Source organism: Hemitrygon akajei, unplaced genomic scaffold (assembly GCF_048418815.1).
Source record: "Hemitrygon akajei unplaced genomic scaffold, sHemAka1.3 Scf000067, whole genome shotgun sequence".
NCBI lineage: Eukaryota > Metazoa > Chordata > Chondrichthyes > Myliobatiformes > Dasyatidae > Hemitrygon > Hemitrygon akajei.
In genome coordinates, this window is record NW_027331953.1 from 610,067 (window position 1) to 635,099 (window position 25,033).

General features: G+C 46.4%; 1 protein-coding gene across 1 annotated transcript in view; it reads right to left on the reverse strand.

Moving 5' to 3' along the window:
- Positions 1–21,757, reverse strand: part of LOC140722011 (uncharacterized) — a 156,617-nt gene extending 134,860 nt beyond the window's left edge. The window contains 4 exon segments of the mRNA XM_073036825.1: positions 10,959–11,097; positions 12,377–12,399; positions 20,502–20,706; positions 20,709–21,757. Coding sequence (XP_072892926.1) covers positions 10,959–11,097; positions 12,377–12,399; positions 20,502–20,706; positions 20,709–21,465 — 1,124 coding nt within the window. The 5' untranslated portion in view covers positions 21,466–21,757.
- Between the last annotated feature and the right edge of the window lie 3,276 nt (positions 21,758–25,033).

A 25,033-nucleotide genomic window follows, 5' to 3' on the forward strand; every position in this document is an offset into this window, starting at 1 on the left:
TATATATCAATCAAATTTAAGTCTTTCATCAATGATAGAGTTAATTTTGCTACTTTTGATTTTGTAATAGCCTTTATTGATCTATCTAAAACTGGATCTAGACAAAAATTAAAATCTCCACCTATTAATATTTTATCATGTGCGTTAGCCAAATTCAAAAAGACCTCCTGTATAAATTTTACATCATTTTCATTTGGTGCATAAATATTCATAAGAGTACATAGTTTTGAAAAAATTTGACAATGTATAATTAAATATCTTCCTGCCGAATCAATTAATACATTTTGTATTTTAATTGGTAAATTTTTATTAACCAAAATTGCAACTCCTCTCGCCTTTGAGTTAAATGAAGCTGCAATAACATTTCCAACCCAGTCTCTTTGTAATTTCTGATGTTCTATGTCCGTTAAGTGAGTTTCTTGTAGGAAAGCTATATCTATTTTCATTTTTTTAATATATGTTAAAATTCTTTTTCTTTTTACTGGTCCATTAAGCCCATTAACATTAAAACTTAAAAAAATTCAATAAATTAGTCATTGTTTTTAATTATGTTACTCCAATCTATAATAATACCTGATCTTTCAACTTTCGTGGTATCCTGGGAAATCTTTTTAGAAGTCTCCATGTTGCTATGTGTGTCCCCACCAATCATCCAGGCAAAAAAATAGAAGAAAAATAGAGTTTAAGGAAAAAAACAAAATACCCCCCTACTAATGTTGTGAAAGAAAAAAAAAACACAACATTACCCCCCCTGTAATGCTTATTGAGAGGGTGATTTTAGATGCATATCATATTTTTACTGAGTTAAGTATTGTATGTAATTAGTTTTGCTACAATAAGTGTATGGGACATTGGAAAAAATGTTGAATTTCCCCATGGGGATGAATAAAGTTTCTATCTATCTATCTATGATTACACACGTGAATCCCGTAGTAACCGATTCAAAGCTCCCCAGCCCCCCCCGCAACGTAAAAAGTATATATATAAGAAAAGAAAAAACATATTATTCTCAATTAACATTTCTAAAATTTTACTTTTCTCCCTTGTATCATCCTTAAATGTCCATCAGTTCCATTCGCTATCTCTGTCTTCGTCTTTAACCATTACGTTTATAAATCTCTACGTTTAATTAGCGAATAGATGGAAGTTTTTGTACGAACACCTCCGCATCTCGATAATTGGGAAAAAATCTTTTTCCCTCTTCCAAAAAATTTATCAGTGTTGCTGGGTGACGCATTAAAAATTTGTAACCTTTTTCCCATAAGACTTCTTTTGCTGAATTAAATTCTTTCTCTTCAAAAGGTTATAACTTATATCAGGATAAAAAAGAACTGGTTTCTCTGCTATCATCAATGGACCCTTTCTTCTTTTGGCACCTTGGACAGCCGCCCTCAAAATCTTTTCTTTATCCTGGTATCTTAAACATCTTATCAAAATTGATCACGGATTTTGATTATCTTGAGATCTTGGCCTTAAGGCTCTGTGCACCCTTTCAATCTCAATTGAAGTTTCTTCTCCCATTTCCAATTTTTTAGGGATCCATTTTTGGAAAAAAAAATTATTGGGTCTTCTCCTTCGGTACCTTCTTTAAGTCCAACAATTTTAATATTGTTACGTCTACTAAAATTTTCAAGCTTATCAAATTTTTCCACGAGTTGTTTTCTTTCTGATGTCCAGGCATTATTATCAACTTCAATTTCCTTCATTCTTCCATCCATGTCTTCCATTTTATTTTCCAAATCTGTAATTTTCTTTTCCATTTTTTATTGTTTCTTTGTCATTTTAGCAAACATAGCCTCCATATTTATTATTTTTTTCTTTAATTACTTTTTGGTTACTTTTAATTACTTTTAATGCATTTAATTTATGCATTATTTACCTCAAAGTCTTTTTTATATTTTCAGAGGAATTTTCATCTCCATCTGAGTAGGCTACGATCAATTATGGAAAACCCTGAACATCCTCTACGTAGCACCATCCAGAGACAGAGAAGCAGTTTCAGCGACAGGTTGCTTTCGATGCAATGCTCCTCAGACAGGATGAAGAGGTCAATACTCCCCAATGCCATTAGGCTTTACAATTCAACCGCCAGGAGTAAGATATGTTAAAGTGCCGGGGTTGATTGTATTTAATGTATTTAAGTAAACTACTTAAGAACTTTTTAAAAGCTATTATTAATGCTTTTTGAGAGAGTGATTTAGATGCATATCATATTTTTACTGAGTTAAGTATTGTATGTAATTAGTTTTGCTACAACAAGTGTATGGGACATTGGAAAAAAATGTTGAATTTCCCCATGGGGATGAATAAAGTATCTATCTATCTATCTTCGTCTGATTAGGGGACGTCACGCAATGACGTAGGATCGAGACGCTGGAACCCAGCCCTCCCGTAAAAAAATCAATAAATTAATGTTTAAATGAAGAAAAATTAGTCAATGCTTTCATAAGGTTACTTATAAATTACTCCGGCTTGTTTTAAGCTGTGCCTCATAAACAGAGGACGAAGAAAATTACTACCGCGAAGACAGCTCAAGTTCGAAAAGAATCAAGGCCTACTTCTACCGAAGAACCGCGGACTCAGGTACAACACATAACTGGCGAAACAGAACAGGAAACTGCGGCAGCATCGGCCATTTCTAAAGGAAAGGATCAACGAGAACTGCGCAAGCGTAAAAGAACGAGCATGCGCAAACGAGAGCAACCAGAGCTGCAAATTTCAGTTGCGACTTCAACTGAGAGTGACTTCATTGCATTTTTGATTTAACCATTCTTCCTTTGCAATATTGCGCACTTGTCTGTTTAGCTCTCTGAATTGCACTTCATTATTCTTCACTAACCTTCTTTGTTCCATCAGATGTAGAATTTCTTGGGTTATCCACCCCTTGTTGGTGTGTTGTGTTTCTTGTATTTGGATTATCTCCCCTGCTGATTGCTGTATAGCATATTTAAATCTGTCCCAAATAGGTGTTGTTTCGTTTTCGTTGAGGTGTTCTTCTACAGCTGTCTTGAATTGTTGCTAAGTATGCTATCTTTTTTTTTGTTCTCCCAACACCGACTTCTCTTTTTTCCACGTTTCAGTTTCTTTAATTTTGTTTTGATGGTAGCTATTACTGGATGGTGATCTGAACAACAGTCTACTCCTGAATAGGATTTAGAATTTGTGATATTATTTCTAAAGGGTTCATTGACGGTAATGAAATCTATTTGATTCCTTGTTCTATCTCCAGGGCTAATCCAAGTACACAATCTACGTGGATGGTTTTTATACCAAGTATTGGTGGTCACTTGGTTGTATCTGACACATCAGTCAGTAAACCTTTCTCCGTTTTCAATTTTCTCCCCAGCCCAAAGGGTCCTATAATATTATCAACCGTTTTCTGTCCAACTTTGGCGTTAAAATCTCCCATGATTAGTTTTATATCCTGAGATTTACATTGCCCTGTCGAGATCTTCATAAAACTTGTTATTATCCTCTTCGTCCCCATCATTTGTTGGTGCGTAGGCTTGGACTATGCTAATGTTAAAAGGGTTAACCCTTAATTTAACTAAAAGCAGCCGATCCAAAATCGCCCAATATGGCATAAGACATTTTGATACTTTGTATTATTTCAAATTCTCACTAAACTAAACACTGACGGAAGGGAAGAACAACTACTTCACAATTCATATTGGAACCAAACGGCGGTGGTAAAAACTGATAATAATATAAGTAGTTGGACTAAAATTTAAAGAGGATTTAGACAGAGACGCGTTGCCTCATTGGAATTTTAAAATATCTATAGTGAAAGGATTCTCAGAGAAATAGAAGACCTAGATGGGATAAAAATTTGAGGTGTTAACATCAACAATATAAGATATGCAGACGATACCACCCTAATAGCAAGTGCTACAGAAGACCTACAAATCCTCCTAGGCAAAGTAATGCAAACAAGTGCAGATTCTGGTCTAACCATCAACTGTAAAAAAAAAAAGTATGGTAACATCGAAACAGCAGGATACTCCCAACGGCAAGTTGTACATCGGTAACCAAGAGGTTGAACAAAAGGCCAGTTTCAATTACCTTGGTAGCTTTATATTGTTACTTGTTATTCGTTATTCAAATAACAAGCCATAGGTAACAAAGGACTTTAAGGACATCCTGAACACTAAAAAGAGGGCGTTTGGAGATGGAAATAGGGAGGAGCTGAGGACAATACAGAGGGACCTGAAAGCCAAGTTCAGGGAGGTTAAAGACAGGTATAGGAGGAAGCTTGAGTGGAAACTCCAGCAGAACAACATGAGAGAGGTCTGGAGTGGGATGAGGACCATCACTGGGTTCCGGCAAACTAGCAACAGAGGAGCTGAAGGCAGTGTGGACAGGGCCAACGAACTTAACCTGTTCTTCAACAGATTTGACACTGTGGCCTCTGCCCATCCCCCACGATTCATCTGTTGTCGGCCCCCAACCAACACATACTCCACTCTCGCCTCCTACCCCTCCTCACAGCCTCCCACCCTGCTCTCATGACTACATCCCTCCCCCACCTGAAACCACCATGATGGGCTTCACAGCTGAACGGGTGAGAAGACATCTGAAACCTCTCAACCCCCAAGCAAGGCTGCAGGCCCGGATGGTGTCAGCCCCAGGGTGCTCAAAGCCTGTGCCCCCCAGCTATTTGGGGTACTACACCATGTCTTCAACCTGAGCCTGAGTCTCCAGAGGGTTCCTGTGCTGTTGAAGCCGTCCTGCCTCGTCCCTGTACCGAAGGCACCGTGCCCCAGTGGCTCCAATGACTACAGACCGGTGGCATTGACCTCCCACATCATGAAGACCCTGGAGAGACTTGTTCTAGAGCAGCTCCGACCTATGGTTAGGCCACACTTAGACCCCCTCCAGTTTGCCTATCAACCCCGACTAGGATTTGAGGAAGCCATCATGTACCTGCTGAACCGTGTCTACGCCCACCTGGACAAGCCGGCGAGCACTGTGATGCTCATGTCTTTTGACTTCTCCAGTGCGTTCAACACCATCCGCCCTGCTCTGCTGGGTGAGAAGCTGACAGTGATGCAGGTGGATGCTTCCCTGGTGTCATGGATTATTGATTACCTGACTGGCAGACCACAGTACGTGCGCTTGCAACACTGTGTGTCAGACAGAGTGGGCAGCAGCACTGGGGCTCCACAGGGGGCTGTCCGGTCTCCCTTTCTCTTCACCATCTACACCTCGGACTTCAACTACTGCACAGAGTCTTGCCATCTTCAGAAGTTTTCTGATGACTCTGCCATAGTTGGATGCATCAGCAAGGGAGATCAGGCTGAGTGCAGGGTTACGGTGGGAAACTTTGTCACATGGTGTGAGCAGAATCATCTGCAGCTCAATGTGAAAAAGACTAAGGAGCTGGTGGTGGACCTGAGGAGGGCCAAATCACCGGTGACCCGCTTCCATCCATGGAGTCAGTGTGGACATGGTGGAGGATTACAAGTACCTGGGGATACGAATTGACAATAAACTGGACTGGTCAAAGAACACTGAGGCTGTCTACAAGAAGGGTCAGAGCCGTCTCTATTTCCTGAGGAGGCTGAGGTCCTTTAACATCTGCCGGACGATGTTGAAGATGTTTTACGAGTCTGTAGTGGCCAGTGCTATCATGTTTGCTGTTGTGTGCTGGGGCAGCAGGCTGAGGGTAACAGACACCAACAGAGTCAACAAACTCATTTGTAAGGCCAGTGATGTTGTGGGGGTGGAACTGGACTCTCTGACGGTGGTGTCTGAAAAGAGGATGCTGTCCAAGTTGCATGCCATCTTGGACAATGTCTCCCATCCACTCCATAATGTACTGGTTAGGCACAGGAGTACATTCAGCCAGAGACTCATTTCACCGAGATGCATAGGAAGTCATTCCTGCCTGTGGCCATCAAACTTTACAATTCCTCTCTCGGAATGTCAGCCGATCTGAGCCAATAGGCTGGTCCTGGACTTATTTCCACTTGGCATAATTTACTTAATATTATTTCATTACTTCTGGTTTTATTTTGCTATATTTCTACTCTATTCTTGGTTGGTGCAACTGTAACAAAAACCAATTTCCCTCGGGATCAATAATGTATGTCTGTCTATCTGTCTATATCACAAGATGCTGGAAGTAAAGAAGAAATAAAAAGTAGAATTGGTATTACCAAAACCAACTTCCAAAAAACGATTTTTACCAACAGACACAATTCTATGATAACACGGTTTAGGCTACTAAAATGTGACATCTGGTCAATCTTGTATGCTTCTGAAACATGGACTGGAAACACCAGAACTCCAAAGAAACTTCGAAGCAACAGAAATGCGGTTTCTTAGAAGAATGCTGAAAATATCATATAGAGATAGGGTAACTAATGAGACAATGCTCCAACGTGCCCATACAAAAAGCTCTTTAATAAGAACTTTAAGTGAGTGGAAACTTAAAGTACTGCAAAATTAAATGGGACCAATTCCAAAGGGGGTGGGGTGGGTGAGTCTGGGACTTTGTGAAGGAGCCCTAACTCCATCCTCCTCATTCCTCATTCCCCTTCTCACTCTCCTCCCTCACGAGGCATGTGTCTGTGTGTGAGAGACTGCCTGCGCAGTCGCACTCCATCAACGATGTGCTCTCCCCCCCAGCACACTCGCACTCCTCTGCACACAACAATCCTCACCAGCTCAGAAGATCCAAAAATCTTATACACTCCCTCCTGCACCAACTCCTTAGCCATGTGTTAAACGGTATAATCTTCCGATTCCTGGCACGTGGCACAGATGACAGTCCTGAGATCACAGCCCTGGATGAGCTGCCCTTTAACTTAGCAGCTCACTCCCTGAACTCCCTTTACAGAACCTCGTTACTCGACCAGACCATATATCAGAACCTTGCATGCAGGAGACAACATGCCATCCTGGAATCTCATTCTCACCCATAGGACGTCCTATCATTTCCCTGAAGGAATGAATCACCTCTAACCACAGCTCGCCTCTTCTCCACCCTTCCCTCCTCAGTCTCAGAGCCAGACTAAGTGCCAGAGACCCTTCTGCTGTGACCTTCCTTTACGTGGTCATCCCCACCATCCCCGACAGTATCTAAATTGATAACTGTGTTGTTCAGGGGGATGGACACAGGGGTAAACTGCTCTCGCTGTATCCCCCTTCCCTTCCTGACAGTCACCCAGTTTCCTGTGCCGTGCTTCTTGGATGCAACTACCTCTCAAATGTCCTACCTATCACCCCTTCAACCTCCCGAATGATCTGGAGTTCATCCAGTTCCAGCTGCAACTCCTGAATGTGGATTGTTTGGAGCTGAAGCTGGATGCCCTTCTCACAGGTGTAGTTATCAGGGACACAGGAGGGACCCCTGCCTTCCCACATCCCGCAAAGGAGCTTTCCACTATCCCGCCTGGCATCTCTAGTTACAACTGAACAAATGAAAAGGGGGCAAAAAAAAATTCTACCTTTGGCATGATTTTGCCTTCTCTGACTGAAGGCTCTCCTCACTGAAACCTAAAGAGCTAAAGCGGCAAAGTCTCCGCTCTGACTCTGTCCACTCCAACAGTGACCGCTCCTCTTGCTCCTGCCTGACTTGTTCTTGATAATCAACCCTAAATACAGATTGGCCACTGCTGAAAGCTCAAAAATAACCTGCCCTGAACCACTGCCTTTAATACTCGGTCGGTGAACCTGAGTGAATTACGTCCTCTCAAGCGTCTGATCTCTCCGATTATCGATGGGTCAAAGCTTGGTAGGGCAACACAAGGATGAATGTCTGATCGAAACCCATCCAACAGTCTGAGCAGGTGACCACCCTCACCACAGCGTGAACCCACCACTGTCTCTGCAGCGTGGATCAGTGTGTGAATGCCTTCCCACCGTCTGAGCAGGTGACCACCCTCACCACAGTGTGAACCCACCACCGTCTCTGCAGTGTGGATCAGTGTGTGAATGCCTTCCCACAGTCTGAGCAGGTCAACATCCTCTCACTGCTGAAAACAGTCCGGTGTGTCGGTAGGTGAGATGAAAGTGTGAATCCGTTCTGACAATCTGAGGAAGGTGAACAGTTTCTCCCGAGTGTGAACTAACTGATGCTCCTTCAGTTGAGATGGCTGAATGAATCCCTTCCCACAGTCTGAGCAGTCGAATAACTTCTACTCACTGTGAACCTGTTGATGTTTTTTAAAATGAGATGATTGAGTGAATCCCTTCCCACATTCAGAGCAGATGAACGGCCTTTCCCCAGTGTGAACAAACCGGTGTCTCTGCAGCATGGATGACTGAGTGAATCCCTTCCCACATTCGGAGCAAGTGAATGGCCTGTCCCACGCGTGGACTAACTGATGGGTCAGCAGAGAAGATGACTGGGAGAATCCCTTCCCACAGTCGGAGCAGGTGAACGGCCTGTCTCCAGTGTGAACTCGCTAGTGTGTCTGTAGCATGGATGACAGAGTGAATGCCTTCCCACAGTCGGAGCAGGTGAACGGCCTCTCCCCAGTGTGAAGCCACTGGTGTTCCAGTAGGTGAGATGATCGACTGAATCTTGTCCCACATTCAGAGCAGCAGAACGGCTTCTCCCCAGTGTGAACTTGCTGGTGGGTGTCTCTGTAGCATGCATGACCGAGTGAAAGCGTTCCCACAATCTGAGCAGATGGACAGCCTCTCCCCAGTGTGAATTCGTTGATGCATTTTCAAGTCAGATGACTGTGTGAATTCTTTCCCACAGTCTGAGCAGCTGAATGGCTTCTCCCCAGTGTGAATTCTGTTGTGCTTCAAAAATGTAGATGACCGAGTGAATCCCTTCCCACATTCAGAGCAGCTGAATGGTTTCTCCCCAGTGTGAACTCGCTGCTGTACCTTCAGTTGAGAAGACCAAGTGAATTTATTCCCACATTCAGAGCACGTGAAAGGCCTCTGCCTTGTGTGGACTAACTGGTGTCTCTGTAGTGTGGATGAGCGAGTGAATCCCTTCCCACAGTCGGAACAGGTGAATGGCCTCTCCCCAGTGTGAACTCACTGTTGTCTCTGTAGTGTGGATGAGCGAGTGAATCCCTTCCCACAATCTGAGCAGGTGAATGGCCTCTCCCCGGTGTGAATCCGGTAGTGCTTCACAAGGGTGGATAACTGAGTGAATCCCTTCCCACGTTCAGAGCATGTGAATGGCCACTCCCCAGTGTGAACTGACTGGTGTGTCAGTAGGTGAGATGACTGAGTGAATCCCTTCCCACAGTCTAAGCACATGAATGGCCTCTCCCCAGTGTGAACTCGCTGTTGTCTCTGTAGTGTGGATGAGCGAGTGAATACCTTCCATTCATCTGATGAAGGTGAACGGCATCTTCTCAGAATGAACTCGCTGGTGTTCGTTCAGTTGAGATGATTGAGTGAATCTTTTCCCACATTCAGAGCAGGTGAATGGCTGTGTGTGAACCTGCTGGTGTCACAGTTGAGTGTGTGAATGCCTTCCCACCGTCCGAGCAGATCAATATCCCCTCACTGGTGTATTTTTGGATGTATCTTCAGCCTCGATGATAGATTGAATTGCTTCCCACAGTCAGAACAGGTGGAGCATCTCTCTGTGCTGTGAACTTGCTGATGTATCTTCAGGCTGGATGACAGAGTAATTCCCCTCCCACACACAGAGTGGGTGAATGGCCTCTCGCCACTGTGAACTCACTGGAGTGTCCGCGGGTAGGCTGTGAGTGTGTTCTCAGCACCCCAGTTCCAGTGGATTTCACTGAGTTACAACAGAAAACTTCATTTCAGACACAAAATACATTTCCAGCCGGCATGAGATTAACTCTTCATCTCCAAGGATCGATAACAGATGTGTTGGTCTTGCAAAGAAAGTATTTCGTCACTTCTTATATATCTGGACACAGACAGCAAAACTGACATGTTGAGATTCCCTTGCACAAGTGTTCTGCCATTTCAAACCTGTAAAAATATTTGAAAGGACATCAGTGGGTGAAGAACAATTATTCAGGTGAGGTTTTAGTCTGTCAGGAGCTCTGGCATCACAATGTTATGAAGTTCATCTCACGTTGGAGCTGAAGGGCTTGTACTGTGCTATAAATTTCTATATACTGCTACAAACTCCTCATCTTCTGACAAGGTATATATCAGGCATCCTGACTAACCAACAAATTCTCTGCCTGTATGAGAATAGGGGATTTCTGCCCTCAATTAACTTGTGAGTTGCCTCAATTTGACTCTGTCCATTTGATGTTATTTCAAGTTCTTGTCACGCCCCACAGCACTACAAAAGAGCACTTGTTATTACATGTCTGATCCTGTCGATTTTCTAATGACTTTGATCCCCTCCCAACAAGCGCTTGACAGTAATACACCCATCGATGGCAATGCCAACGAACATGAAGGGAATGGTAGTGGTTATTCTCATTGGAATGTGGTAATTTTGCGATGCGAAAGCCACAAGTCTCTTGTCATCGATGACAAAGGTGTTTCATACCGTTATTTACCCAGAGAGAACTAAAGCTGATGGAAGGATTTTTTTTTTTTTTGCCAAACAGCACCAGTATCTTTTCCAGACTCAGACTCAAATTGTAAAGGTGCTACAAAATACCAGACCGGTGGCTCGCACTGCCCTTCAGTACCCTGGGGCTGGTACCGTCTGGGCCAGAGTCTCTAGTCTCTCCAGCTGTCCGTTCAACCTGCCTCGACGGCAGGGAGGGTGTGTGGTCTTGGCCAGTGGGAGAGTGGACAGCAGTAGGTCCCCTGCTGAACCTGCTGAGAAAAACAAATCCACTTCATTGGCCCTGTCCAGGCAAGCCTCCGATCTTCCTTTCTTTAACCTTGAAGCCGGTGACCTGCTTCGTAGCCGACTACACGCCCGCTATGCTACCCTACTGGAGCTTGTACTCCAGCTTCCTCTTGTAGGGACCTTCAAACCTACCTCAGCCCTGCCCTCCGTTCACCCCGTTCTCGCCTCAGTGCTTGTCTTGTCTCCACACCTGGAGGCTTTCTTCTCCTTATTCAGAGGTTCTTTAGGGTCGCTGGTGATCCGGGGCTTGTGGCTGATGAAGCAACATATACAGCCCTGGCTGGCAAGATGGCGTTCTCGCAGAATTTGATGCGGCCCAGGGGGCTTCCCTTGGGAACGTCACAAGAAGAGCATTTTTAGTTCTGGGTGCCTGTGTCCTCACCACTCTAGCAATATGGGTCTGTTGGATCATGCGATGTATCTTTCTCGGTAACCCCCCACCTCCGCTGTTCCAAAGCCTTCAGCTGATTTTAGCTTACACGATTTAATCACGTCTAAGCATTCTGTTCTGCCTGTTGCTTGATCATATATAAAGCACAATTATTACGATGCGAGAACCCTTCTTTTTTTTTTACAGATGGATCAAAGGATAATTTAACCGGAAAATTAGCTGTGGTTGTTTTTGTGCCCGGATGATAGGTAACGATGAGGAAATGACTTACTGACCGTTCACTGGCAGTCACAGCGGAACTGGTGGCCATCATCTTGGGCTGACAGTAGGTGGAGGAAAGTTTGTGCTGACGTGTGGCGATGTGAATGGGAAGCTGTATTGAAATGGCCGTCAGGAGATCCCGCCTGTGTTGGACAGAAGATAGGACCACGCCAAAGTGGTCTGTACGTCTCCCTTGGCAGCCCGTCCCACACCACTGATCTCCCTCCTGGTACTTCTCCTTGCTGCCGAACAATTGCCACACATCCCCCCCTACACCCCCTCTCTCTCTCACTACCATTCAGGGAGTGTTTACACGGGAGGCCGCACTTCACCAGCGAGTGTGTTAGTGTCACATACTGTATGCAGTGCTGCCAGTGGAGCCTGTGTTATATTGGCGAGATGCAGCGTAGATTGGGAGGTCGCTCCACAAACACCTTCACTCTTTTAGCCAGGAAAAGCGGTAGGTTCCCACTTCTGAAAGCGTATATGTTTCCACATGTAATTGGCAAAGATGCTTTGCATATCTAAAACAGCTTTCAAATTGAGGAAACAGCCTTGAGGTGTATTTTGTTCCAAATAAAAAACATCACGATTGAGGGAAGCAACCTTTCTTTCCTGTGACCAGAAACAAGTTGTTATTTGAGACCAATACTGAGCTGAGCTGCACACACTGAATAAGTCCTGTGAATTTGGAGATTTGACAGACTTACCAGATGGGGACAAAATAGTCTGTGGAACCACAGATAATAGGCTCAGAGAAAGACAGCTCCGTGAGGAAAATGACTTTTTGCCAAAGGCTGTGGATATGTGTTGGACTGTGACAAGGAACGGGAAAACCCAAACGCAGGACACCGGCACGGAGATAGAGTTGGGATGCAGACGAGGGCGTGAGCGTGGCTGGGGCTGAACGGCAAACAGGAGGGTGAGCGGAAAAGCAGCAGGCAGGCAAAACTTACCTTGACACAGGGCGTTGCTGGAGCTGAAGGACAAACAGGAGACAGGCGGCAGGCAAAACTTAGCTTGACAGGAAGAGACAGAGTTACACGGGTAAACCTCGGCACTGAAGTAAAACTTAGAATGCACAATCCGAGGCGGCTGGGAACTTGAATTACCACACTGGCTGACACAGTGACCTGGCGATGAGCGGATGCAAAGCCGGGGTATTTACGCTGCAGGTTTAGATGAGAATCAGGTGTGTCGCAACAAGGGGAATTAGGAGAATATGGGGGGATTAACGGTTGGGACCGTGACACGGACAGCAGAGAGCACACGAGCACAAGCTGGGGAACTGCACAGGCCGAGGTGACGGTGCATACTATGAAAAAGGGGGGAGGCGGGCAGAACTCATGTTGTTACCCAAAGCAACAGAAAAGCAAAGAAATAAGGGCAGAATTAAGACGGCACCAAGTGGCTGCAAAAACGGCCTAATTCTTGCCTTTAATACCTCATTTTTCCCTTTTCAGGGTTGGTCGGGTTCTATCGAGGCTCTGAGCTGCCAGTGGCATTCGCAACCTATTTTCTTTTACGGTGGATGGGTTCCAGTTCCGGGTGCTCTTTGGCCGACCGGTTTTTGACATTCTCCAGGCCCGCCTCCGGGGTGCGGACCTGTGGATGCCTGATTTCAGGCTGGTGTTGCCGACAGTGGCGTCGCAGGATAGGGAACATCGTGGATCTCGCTGCGGCACACTTTTAATAGGATAACAGCGACTGTCAGTCTCCCCTTTTGCTGTGAAAATGAGTGATATTGCTCGTGAGAGAGGGAGCCTTTGACACGTCGAGCTGTCGGGTAAACAACAGTTTTTGTTGACTGCAGATGTTGTCTTTTCCATAGATGCCGCTGGAACTGCTGAGATCCTCCAGCATTCTCTGTGTGTTGCTATGGTCTCTCTCTGGCGTTTCCTGTTGCTTGGTGGTGGGGGGCGCTGACATTCTGTGTGTGTTGCTATGGTTTCTCTCTGGTGTTTCCTGTTGCTTGGTGGTGGGTGGGCGCTGACATTCTGTGTGTGTTGCTATGGTTTCTCTCTGGTGTTTCCTGTTGCTTGGTGGTGGTGGGCGCTGACATTCTGTCTGTGTTGCTATGGTTTCTCTCTGGTGTTTCCTGTTGCTTGGTGGTGGGGGGCGCTGACATTCTGTGTGTGTTGCTATGGTTTCTCTCTGGTGTTTCCTGTTGCTTGGTGGTGGGGGGCGCTGACATTCTCTGTGTGTTGCTCTGGTCTGTCGCTGGTGTTTCCTGTTGCTTGGTGGTGGGGGGCGCTGACATTCTGTCTGTGTTGCTGTGGTCTCTCTCTGGTGTTTCCTGTTGCTTGGTGGTGGTGGGCGCTGACATTCTGTGTGTTGCTGTGGTCTCTCTCTGGTGTTTCCTGTTGCTTGGTTGTGGGGGGCGCTGACATTCTATGTGTGTTGCTATGGTTTCTCTCTGGTGTTTCCTGTTGCTTGGTGGCGGTGACAACAGCGCCGGACTCCGGAGCGCAGGCTCCTGTGTTCCAATCCAAGTCGGGTGACACCCCCTCCCCCTCCCGGCACGCCTTCCATCCATGCTGGGTTGAGCGTTGAGCTAGCCACTCGGCCTCGTAAAACACACAAAGGGTCGAGTCAGGAATGTTCATATTGTGACCCCGTTAATCCGAAAAACCAATCCAGACACCACGCGCCAGACAGGAATGGCCGACCGTCTGGTGCGACACGCTAGGGAGGATATATTTGCTACTAATGCATTGTCAACAAGAAATAAAAGACCTACCAAGTGATTAATGCTGATGTACATGTCCTATGTGGACATGATTGTTACCTCCATTCCAATATCTCCTGATAGAACAGAGATGATTAGGACACCAGCAGGGACGGCTGCATCAAGGAAGGTACGCAGAGAGACAATACAGAAAGGATGGCCTGCAACTACGAATAGATGTTCAATATTTGTTCGGGATTATTGGGCAGACAGAGCTGAACTGTCAGCATTGGAAGATATGGTCCTCCAGGGGAACAGGTTCGTGTCTTCAGGTCGTCACACAAGGAAGTGTTCCAGAAGGTTCACGAAGTGCACCCTGATGAGGAAAGAAACGTAAACAACGAGCTGATGAAGTGACGTACTGTCCAAGAATGAACTGAGACATCTGACGGACCACTACTTCATACGAGATATGTCGTACCCACAGACCAGAGCAGCAAGCAAATCCCCTGACTCCACCCCCTGTACCAGACAAGCCGTCCTTCACATTCGGTGATTGGTTGTTTGATTGTAATGGGAAGAGTCATATTGTTGCGACAGACTTCTCTTCCAGTCACCCAGAGTTTGCAACAACACAATCAATATCCAGGCAAGCAATCATCACCTTCTCAAAAACTGCGTTTGCGTGGCATGGAGCTCCACAGAATCATAGAAAACCACAGCACGTTACAGGCCCTTCGGCCCGCAATGTTGTGCCGACCGTGTAACCTACTCTAGAAACTGCCTAGAATTTCTCTAACGCGTGGCCCACTATTTTGCTAAGCTCCGTGTACCTATCTAAGAATCTGTTAAAAGACCTGATACAGGACTTTGTGATATGGTGCAACTCAAACTACCTGCGTCTCAATATCACCAAGACCAAGGAGATGGTGGTGGACTTTAGGAGATCTAGGCCTCATATGGAGCCAGTGATCATTAATGGAGAATGTGTGGAGCAGGTTAAGACCTACAAGTATCTGGGAGTACAGTTAGACGAGAAGCTAGACTGGACTGCCAACACAGATGCCTTGTGCAGGAAGGCACAGAGTCGACTGTACTTCCTTAGAAGGTTGGCGTCATTCAATGTCTGTAGTGAGATGCTGAAGATGTTCTATAGGTCAGTTGTGGAGAGCGCCCTCTTCTTTGTGGTGGCGTGTTGGGGAGGACGCATTAAGAAGAGGGACGCCTCACGTCTTAATAAGCTGGTAAGGAAGGCGGGCTCTGTCGTGGGCAAAGTACTGGAGAGTTTAACATCGGTAGCTGAGCGAAGGGCGCTGAGTAGGCTACGGTCAGTTATGGAAAACTCTGAACATCCTCTACATAGCACCATCCAGAGACAGAGAAGCAGTTTCAGCAACAGGTTGCTATCGATGCAATGCTCCTCAGACAGGATGAAGAGGTCAATACTCCCCAATGCCATTAGGCTTTACAATTCTACGGCCAGGACTTAAGAACTTTTTTAAAGCTATTATTAATGCTTTTTGAGATAGTGATTTAGATGCATATCATATTTTTTACTGAGTTAAGTACTGTATGTAATTAGTTTTGCTACAACAAGTGTATGGGACATTGGAAAAAAGTTGAATTTCCCCATGGGGATGAATAAAGTATCTATCTATCTATCTACCCGCCATTACCGCTGCCCCTGGCAATGCATTGCACACACACACACACACACACACACACACCACTGTCTGTGCAAAAACTTACCTCAGGAACCCCCTTGAAGCTACTAAGAAGCACCTTAAAAATATGCTCGCTCGTGTTAGCCACTTCATCCCTGGCTACCCACACGAACAATGCCTCTCATCAGCTTATACATGTCGATCGGGTCACCTCTCGTCATCCGTCCCTTCACGGAGAAAAGGTCAAGTTTACTCAACCTATACTCATAAGGCATGTTCTGCATCATCCTTGTAAACCTGCGCTGCACACTCTCTATAGCATCTACATTCTTCCTGTAGTGAGGTGACCAGAACTGAAAACAGTAATCCAAGTGGGCTCTTAACAAGGTCTTTGTAGATCTAACATTACCTTGAACACAATTCCACAGTTGATGAAGGTCATCACACCATACGCCTTCCTAGCAACATGTCAACCCGTGCTGTAGCTTTGAGTGTCCTAAGGACAACGATTCATTTATTCTCCACACTGCCAAGAGTCTTAACATTAGTACTGAGCTGTGTCTCCAAATTTGACAGACCAAAACGAATCATTCACACGCAAGTGGGCTGAACACCCCCCGCCAATTCTCAGCCTGTTCCTGCCTCCTAATGATGTCCCGCTTTAACCTCTGACAACCCTGAATGGGAATCAGGATTAAAATCTTTGGCGCTGTGAAGTTCTACTTGTGGCGGACGGTGCGAAGCTGCTCGGCGAAGTGCTCCGCTAACTGGCTCAGGGTGGAGGAGCAACACCTTGTATTCTGTCTCGGTGCACTCCAACCGGATCAGCTGAACCATAACACCCGCCTTGTCTTCTGAATCCGGAGCCCCAAGGGAAAACAGCACCGGCTCACTACAAGGTGACAGCAGAGCTCCGCTCAAACAAAGAAGTGAAACAAAGAGCAGGAGAGTGGTGGTGGAGGGCAACTCGTTGGGTCTGGTTGTCCAGAAGGAAATGGAGAAAGCTCGTGTGGCTTTCCTGGTGGGAGGGGGAGGTGTACATGGACGGGGTATCCACAGTGAAAGTAAGATGATCGGGGCCAGGGGACTTGAAATCATTTGTAATGAGTTTGTGTGTGCTGCTTGGATTTCCAGCATCTGCAGATCTACGCTTGCTCGTGAATGGGAGATTCCGTTTGTTGCGGACGGAGCGAACGTACTTGTCAAAGTCGACTCCTGATCAACGTTGGGTCTCATCGACGTAGAGGAGGCCTCACTGGGAGCAACAGGTACGGCACAGCAACCTGACAGACTCGCAGGTGAAGTGTTGCCTCACTGGGAGCAACAGGTACGGCACAGCAACCTGACAGACTCGCAGGTGAAGTGTTGCCTCACCTGGAAGGTCTGTTCGTGATCCAGACTGGGACTGAGGGAGGAAGTAAATGGGAGTGTATAGAACTTCCCTCGCTTGCAAGGATATGTTCCGGGGGGGGGGGGGGGGTGGGGATTAGTGGGAAGGGACGAATGGAATCCTTGTGGAAAGCAGGACGTTGGGGGTGGGGCTGGGGAGGTAAAGATAGGAAGCTGTTTAGTCAAGACAACCGTACAAATCGGGAGGTTTATAAAAAATGTCAGCTCCTGTGAATGTGTTTGGTGAGCCCATAGTCGGTGTCTTTCTCGGGTCCACTGTCATCTGAATCTGCCAGGGTGGATGGTGGAGGGTTTTACAGAGATGACAAGTGGAGTAGGGGTCAGACGGGTTCACAGAATGGTGATGGGTGTAGGTGTAGAAGGGCTGTCACAGATGGCGGAGGCTACACGGATCGGAGATGTTAACAGAAATGGAGAGAGCTGTAGGGTTTGGAACTATTTTCACAGAGAGCGAGTGGTGTAGCAATGTTTCTCCACCACTGGGGGAATGCACTTCACTTCTACCATTTTTGTCTGTAACCAGCTGGAACCTGTATTGTATCAGAGAGCTTTGCTAATAATGTTCGTGCATCACGATGCTGATGGTACCTGAGCACTCGACTGCAGACCGGCAGCTGTGTCACTGGGAAAATGCTGAACACGCTGATTAAGCAGACAAACAGAATGCACCCTGACCTTGAACTTGTGTCCAAAGCAGTGAATGTACACGCTTGTGCTTTTTTGGAGAACAGCTGTTACTCGCTCTTGTGCCGGTCTTCCCTCGCTGCAAGTAAAAATAAGCGCTGTTATGACTGATACACTCTTTTGAGTTAATTGTTGAGCATAAGACAAAGTGAAAAGGTGCTTGACACCACCTCCTACCCAGACACCCAATCATACCTGCACCTTACTCCCCACGGCTTCGCCATCTCACCACTACACCGCAAGTCATAGGAACTGAAATACTCATTCCATTCATTGAGTCTTCTCCACCATTCGATCATGGCTATAGGATTTTCCCTCTAAACCCCATTCTGCTGCTTTCTACCCTTCACCTTCAACAGCCTTATTAATCAGCAACCCACCATTTACTTACTTAAAGCCTGTTACGCCGCTGGTGTTTAGGATAGTAACGAAGAGGTTCACCAGGATGTGTCTGGATTAGAGGCATGAGCTACTGCGTAAGGAGAGTTCGGACAAACTTGGGCTGTTTTCTCTGGAGTGGAGGAGAATCAGGGTGACCTGAGAGAACTTGATCAGAATAAGAGAGGGATAGAGAGAGAGTAGATAGCCACCATTTTTTAACCGTCCGTGTCAAAATGTCTAAGCCCAGACAGCATGCTTTTGGAGAGATGAGGGAGCTGTGGAATTCATTGCCACGGACGGCTCAGAGGCCAAGCCATCAGGTTTAGTTAAAACAGAATTTGATCAGTTACTGATTAGTAAGGGTGTCAAAGGTCATGGGCGAAGGCAGGAGAATGGGGTTGAGAAGGAAAATTACAGACACTGGGACAGGTACAGAAAGAGGAAACTTTAGAGTGAGACGTGTTAAGGACAGACAGATGGGACAGACTCAGATAGGGGTTCTTGTCCAGCACGGAGCAGTGGGGCTGAACACCGGTTCGTTTTCCACTCTCGGTCCTTCACTGAGACCATTTCTCATCAGTACACGTTTTACAAACAATACGTATCATTGTTCAAGTTCAACATAAATTTATTATCAAAGTGTGTGAACAAAATGCTATCAAACAATTAATTCCTTTTCTTCTTGACAAGGCAACCCAATGCTCACCCCCAGCCTGGGATAGGGAATGGGACCAATTCCAGAGGGGGAGGAGTGGGTGAGTCTGGGACTTTGTGAAGGAGCCCTAACTCCATCCTCCTTATTCCCCTTTTCCCTTCTCACTCCCCTCCCTCCCACTCCACTGCATGTGTTTGTGTGTGAGAGACCTGCCTGCCCAGTCATACACCATCAGCGATGTGCGCTTCCCCCAACACACTCACACTCCTCTGTACACAGCAATTCTCACCAGCTCAGAAGATCCAAAAATCTTATACTCTCCCTCCTGCACCAACTCCTTAGCCACGTGTTAAACAGTTTATTCTTCCTCTTCCTGGCCCGTGGCACAGATGGCAGTCCTGAGGTCACAGCCCTGGACGAGCAGCCATTTAACTTAGCAGCTCACTCCCTGAACTGCCTTTGAGAAGCTCGTTACTCGACCACCCTATATCATTGTTACCCACATGGACCACGACCTTCACTGTTCACCCTCCCGGGAAATGCTGAGCACTCGACCGGAGATGTCACAGACCCGAGCACACAGGAGGCAACATGTCATCGTGGAATTTCATTCTCACCCACAGAACATCCAGTCAGTTCCCTGAGCTGCTGAATCACCTCTGACCACAGCTCACCTCTTCTCCATCCTTCCCTTCTCAGCCTCAGAGCCAGAGAGACCCTGTTGCTGTGACTTTCCTTTACCTGGTCATCCCCACCATCCCCGACAGTATCTAAATTGATATCTGTGTTGTTCAGGGGGATGGACACAGGGGTAAACTGCACTCGCTGTTTCCCCCTTCCCCTTCCTGTCACCCAGTTTCCGGTGCCGTGCACCTTCGGTTCAACTACCTCTCTATATGTCCTATCACCCCTTCGGCCTCCCGAATGATCTGGAGTTCATCCAGTTCCAGCTCCAACTCCGTAATGTGGATTGTTCGGAGCTGAAGCTGGAAGCCCTTCTCACAGGTGTAGTTATCAGGGACACAGGAGGGTCCCCTGCCTTCCCACATCCCGCAAAGGAGCTTTCCACTATCCCGCCTGTCATCTCCACTGTTCTAACTGAGCAAATGTTAAGATAAAAAATCTAGTTCCATCATGATTTTGCCTTCTCTGATTGAATGCTTTTCTCACTGAAACCTCAAAGAGGTAAAGACTCAAAGTCTCCGCTCTGACTCTGCCCACTCTGACACTGGCCGCTCCATTTGCTCCTGCCTGACCTGATGCTGATTGGCCACTGCTGAAAGATCAAAAATCACCTGCGCTGAACCACTGCCCTTAATACTCAATTGGCGAACCTGAGTGAATTACGTCCTCTCAAGCTTCTGATCTCTCCGATTCACGATGGATCAAAGCTCGGTAGGGCGACACAAGGATGAATGACAGACTGAAACCCATCCCACAGTCTGAGCAGGTGACCACCCTCACCAAGTGTGAACCCACCACTGTCTCTGCAGTGTGGATCAGTGTGTGAATGCCTTCCCACAGTCTGAGCAGGTGACCACCCTCCCCACACTGTGAACCCACCACTGTCTCTGCAGTGTGGATCAGTGTGTGAATGCCTTACCACAGTCTGAGCAGATCAACGTCCTCTCACTGCTGAAATCAGTCTGGTGTGTCGGTAGGTGAGATGAAAGTGTGATTTCATTCCCAGTCTGAACAGATGTGATGACTGAGTGAATTCCTTCCCACAGTCTGAGCAGTTGAGCAGTTTCTCCCCAGTGTGAACTCGCTGATGTTCATTCAATTGAGATGTATTTGTGAATCCATTCCCACATTCAGAACAGGTGAGTGGCCAGTGTGAATTTGTTGATGTTCTTTAAAGTCTGAGGACCGAGTGAATTCTTTCCCGCAATCTGGGCAGGTGAACAGTTTCTCCCTGGTGTGAATTTGGCTGTGCTTCACAAGGCTGGTTGACCGAGTGAATCCCTTCCCACATTCAGAACACCTGAATGGCTTCTCCCCAGTGTGAATTGGGTAGTGCCTCACAAGTTTGGATGAGTCAGTGAATCCCTTCCCACAATCTGAGCAGATGAATGGTTTCTCCCCGGTGTGAATTCGGCAGTGCTTCACAAGGTGGGATGAGTTAGTGAATCCCTTCCCACATTCAGAGCAGATGAATGGTTTCTCCCCAGTGTGAATTCGTTGATGTATTTTAACATCTGATGACCGAGTGAATCCCTTCCCACATTCAGAGCACGTGAATGGCTTCTCCCCAGTGTGAATTTGGTAGTGTTTCACAAGTGTGTCTGATTCTTTGAATCTCCTCCCACATTCAGAGCAGCTGAACGGTTTCTCCCCAGTGTGAACTCGCTGATGTTCAATCAGTTGATATGACCGAGCAAATCCCTTCCCACATTCTGAGCAAGTGAATGGCCTCTCCCCAGTGTGAACGCGGTAGTGCCTCACAAGGTTGGATGACCAAGTGAATCTCTTCCCACATGCAGAGCACATGAATGGCCACTCCCCAGTGTGAATTCGCCGATGCACCTCCAGTTGAGATGACTGAGTGAATCCCTTCCCACAGTCTGAGCAGGTCAATGGCATCTTCTCAGTGTGAACTCGCTGGTGTGTCTGTGGGTAGGCTGTGAGTGAATCCCTTCCCACACTGAGAGAAGGAGAATGATATCTCACTGCAATTGAAGAACTGATCTTCAGTGAACAAATGCTGGTGTTTTCTCAGCACCCCGGCTCCAGTAGATAACACTGAGTTAGAAAAGAAAACTTCACTTTAGACAGAAAACACATTTCCAGCTGGGATGAGATACTTCTTCATTTCCAAGGATTGACAACAGATGTGTTGGTCTTGCAAAGAAAATATTTGGTCACTCCTTATATATCCGGTCAGAGAGAGAAAAACTGACATGTTGAGATTCCCTTGCACAACTGTTCTGCCATTTCAGACCTGTAAGAATAATTGAAAGGACATCAATGTGTGAAGAACAATTATTCAGGTAAGATTTTAGTCTGTGGTGAGAACATAAGAAATTGGAGCATGAGAACGTCATCTGGCCCATCTCCACCAACCTGCCTTTACTCCATCGCCCTTAATCTCCCTACTATGGAAAAATCTATCCAACTTTGTCTCAAATACATTTACTGAAGAAACCTCCAGTGCTTCATTGGGCAGAGAAATGCACATATTCACCACCCTCAGGGAAAAGCAGTTCCTCCTCATCTCCATCCCAAATGCCCTGAATCTTGAGGTGATGTCCTCTAGTTCTAGTCTCACCTACCAGTGGAAACAACTTTCCTGCCTCTATCTTATCTATCCCTGTCATAATTTTACATGTTTCTATAAGATCTTCACTCAATTTGAGCTCTGGCATTACTGAGTTCAACTCAAGTTGAGATATACTGCAGGTGACTGTGGGAAGCGAGGGAGGAGATTGCTGAGCATCTGGCGATGATCTTTGTATCATCAATAGGGATGGGAGAAGCACCCGAGGATTGTTCAAGAAAGGGAGTAGAGGTAACCCAGGAAATTATAGACCAGTGAGTCTTGCATCGGTGGTGGGCAATTTGTTGGAGAAGATCCTAAGCGGGAGGACTTATGAGCATCAGGTTAGGGGTCGTCAGCGTGGCTTTGTCAAGGGCAGGTCATGCCTTACTAACCTGACTGAACTCTTTGGGGATGTAACATTGATGAAGGTAGAACATTGGATGTAGTGTACGTGGTTTTCAGTAAGACTTTTGATAAGTTTCCCCATACGAGGCTCATTGAGAAAGTAACGAGGAAGGATCCAAGGAGAGCTGCTTTGCGGATCCACAACTGGCTTGGCCACAGAAGGCAAAGAGTGGTTGTCGATGGTCTGTATTCTGCATGGAGGATGTGACCAGTGATATTCTGCAGCGATCTGTTCTGGGACCCCTCCTCTCTCTTCATTCTGACTTTTAAAAATGACCTTGATGAGGAAGTAGAAGGGTGGGTGTGTAAGTTTGTCGATGACGCAAATGTAGTGGGAACTGTAGTGTCACAGTAGAGCGTTACATCGATAGGATGTAGAACTGGACTGAGAATTGGCAGATGGAGTTCAACCTGGTGGTTCATTTCGGTAGGTCCAATTTGAAGACAGATTACAATATTAATGATAGGACCCTTGGCAGTTTGGAGGATCAGCAAGATCTTGGGATCTGTGTCAATAGTTCATGCAGAGCTGCTATGCAGCTGGACAATGTTTTTAAGAAGGTCTTCATCAGCCATGGGACTGAGTTCAAAAGCGGTGAGGTTCTATTACAGATATAAAAGGCCTTCGTTAGGCCCTACTTTTAGCACAGTTCAATTCTGATCACCTCACTACAGGAAAAAATACTCTAAATAGGGTGTAGAGGAGATTTACAAGGATGTTGCTTGGATTGGAGAGCATGCCTTACATTAATAGGTTGAGTAAACTTTGGAGCGATGGAAGATGAGAGGTGACCTGAGAGAGTTGTATAAGATGATGAGAGGCATTGATCGTCTGGATAGCCAGACGTTTTTTCCCAGGGCTGAGCTAGCTAACATGCGGGGGCATAGTTTTAAGGTGCTTGGAAGTAGGTACAAGGGGGATACCAGAGGTAATTTTTTCGCACAGAGAGTGGTGGGTGCATGGAATGCACTGCCAGCGACGGTGGTAGAGGCGGATACAATCAGGGTCTTTTCAGACACTGTTAGGTACGTACGTGGAGCTTAGAATAATAGAGGTCTATGTGGTAGTCAAACTCTAGACAGTTTCAAGAGTAGGTTTTATGGTCAGCATGATATTGTGGGCCGAAGGGCCTGTAATATATTGCAGACTTCTGTTTCTATGTTTAGATATGAACTCCTCATCTTCTAACATGTCACGGATCAGGCATCCTGACTGACCAACAAAATTACTGACTGTAAACACAAAGTACACTGCAGATGCTGTGGTCAAATCAAGATGTACAAAAATGCTGGATGAACTCAGCAGGTCGGGCAGCATCCGTTGAAAGAACGTTGACTGCTTCTTTCGACGGATGCTGCCCGACCTGCAGAGTTCATCCAGCTTTTCTGTACGTCTAAATTCTCTGACTGTATTCCCTCTGTATGAGAATAGGCTATTTTTGCCTTCAATCAACCTGTGTCTCGGCTCAATTTTTCCTGATTTTTGGTATCATTTCAAGCGCTGGTCATGCTCCACAACACTACAAAGTGAACTTGTTACTACATGTCGGATCCTGGACATTTTCTAATTACTGGGATCCCCTTCCACCCCCAGCTGATTGACAGTGATGAACCCATCGATGGCAATGACTATGAAGGGGTGGGCAGTAGTTATTGTCATTGGAATGGGGCACCTTTGTGATGTGCAAGCTACAAGTCACTTGTCATCAAGAACAAGGTGTTTCATATCGTTATTTACACAGAGAACTAAAGTTGACGGGAGGATTTCTTTTAGCCATACAGCACTAATTTACACTTCCACTGACTGGACAGTATATTTTTGTTCCGAGGTACTGATCCTCGGATTGACATGGCTGGAGGTTGCAGTATTTGGGCATATTCTAAAGGGACAATGCTGGTAGTGTCACCCATGGCTGCCTCCTTACCCAGCAGACACCAAGAACAAGAAACCTGTCTATCCGCGATTCAAGGACCCAGCAATGCGCATGCGCCGCAGAAATGGCGGCGCCGCCAGCTCTGAATCAGCCGTTAACTCCCCGTCACTCGGGTAAATCGTGGGGCTGAGAGAGACGGAAAGGACTGGGACTGTCCTGAGGTGCCGGACCAGTGGGGTCGGAGCTCATAGTAATGTTCCTTCAATCGCGGTGCAGACGCCGTTAATAAAGTTCCCCCCCGCGGCCCCGCTCCTACCTGCGTCCGATCCCTGCGAGCCTCTCATCTACTGGGCGCATGCGCAATATTCGCGATCGGCTGTGACGCCCACGCATGCGCATTTGTTTAAACAGGATTAAAAAAAAATCTGCAGATGCGGAAATCCAAAACAACACCCACAAAATGCTGGAGGAACTCAGGGGGGCAGAAAGCAACAATGGAGGGGAGAGAACAGTCGGCGTTTCAGACCGAGACCCTTCTTCAGAACCGGAAAGGAAGGGAGGGAGAAAGAATGTGGGGTGGAGGGGAGGTGATACATCAGATTAGTCGGGCGTG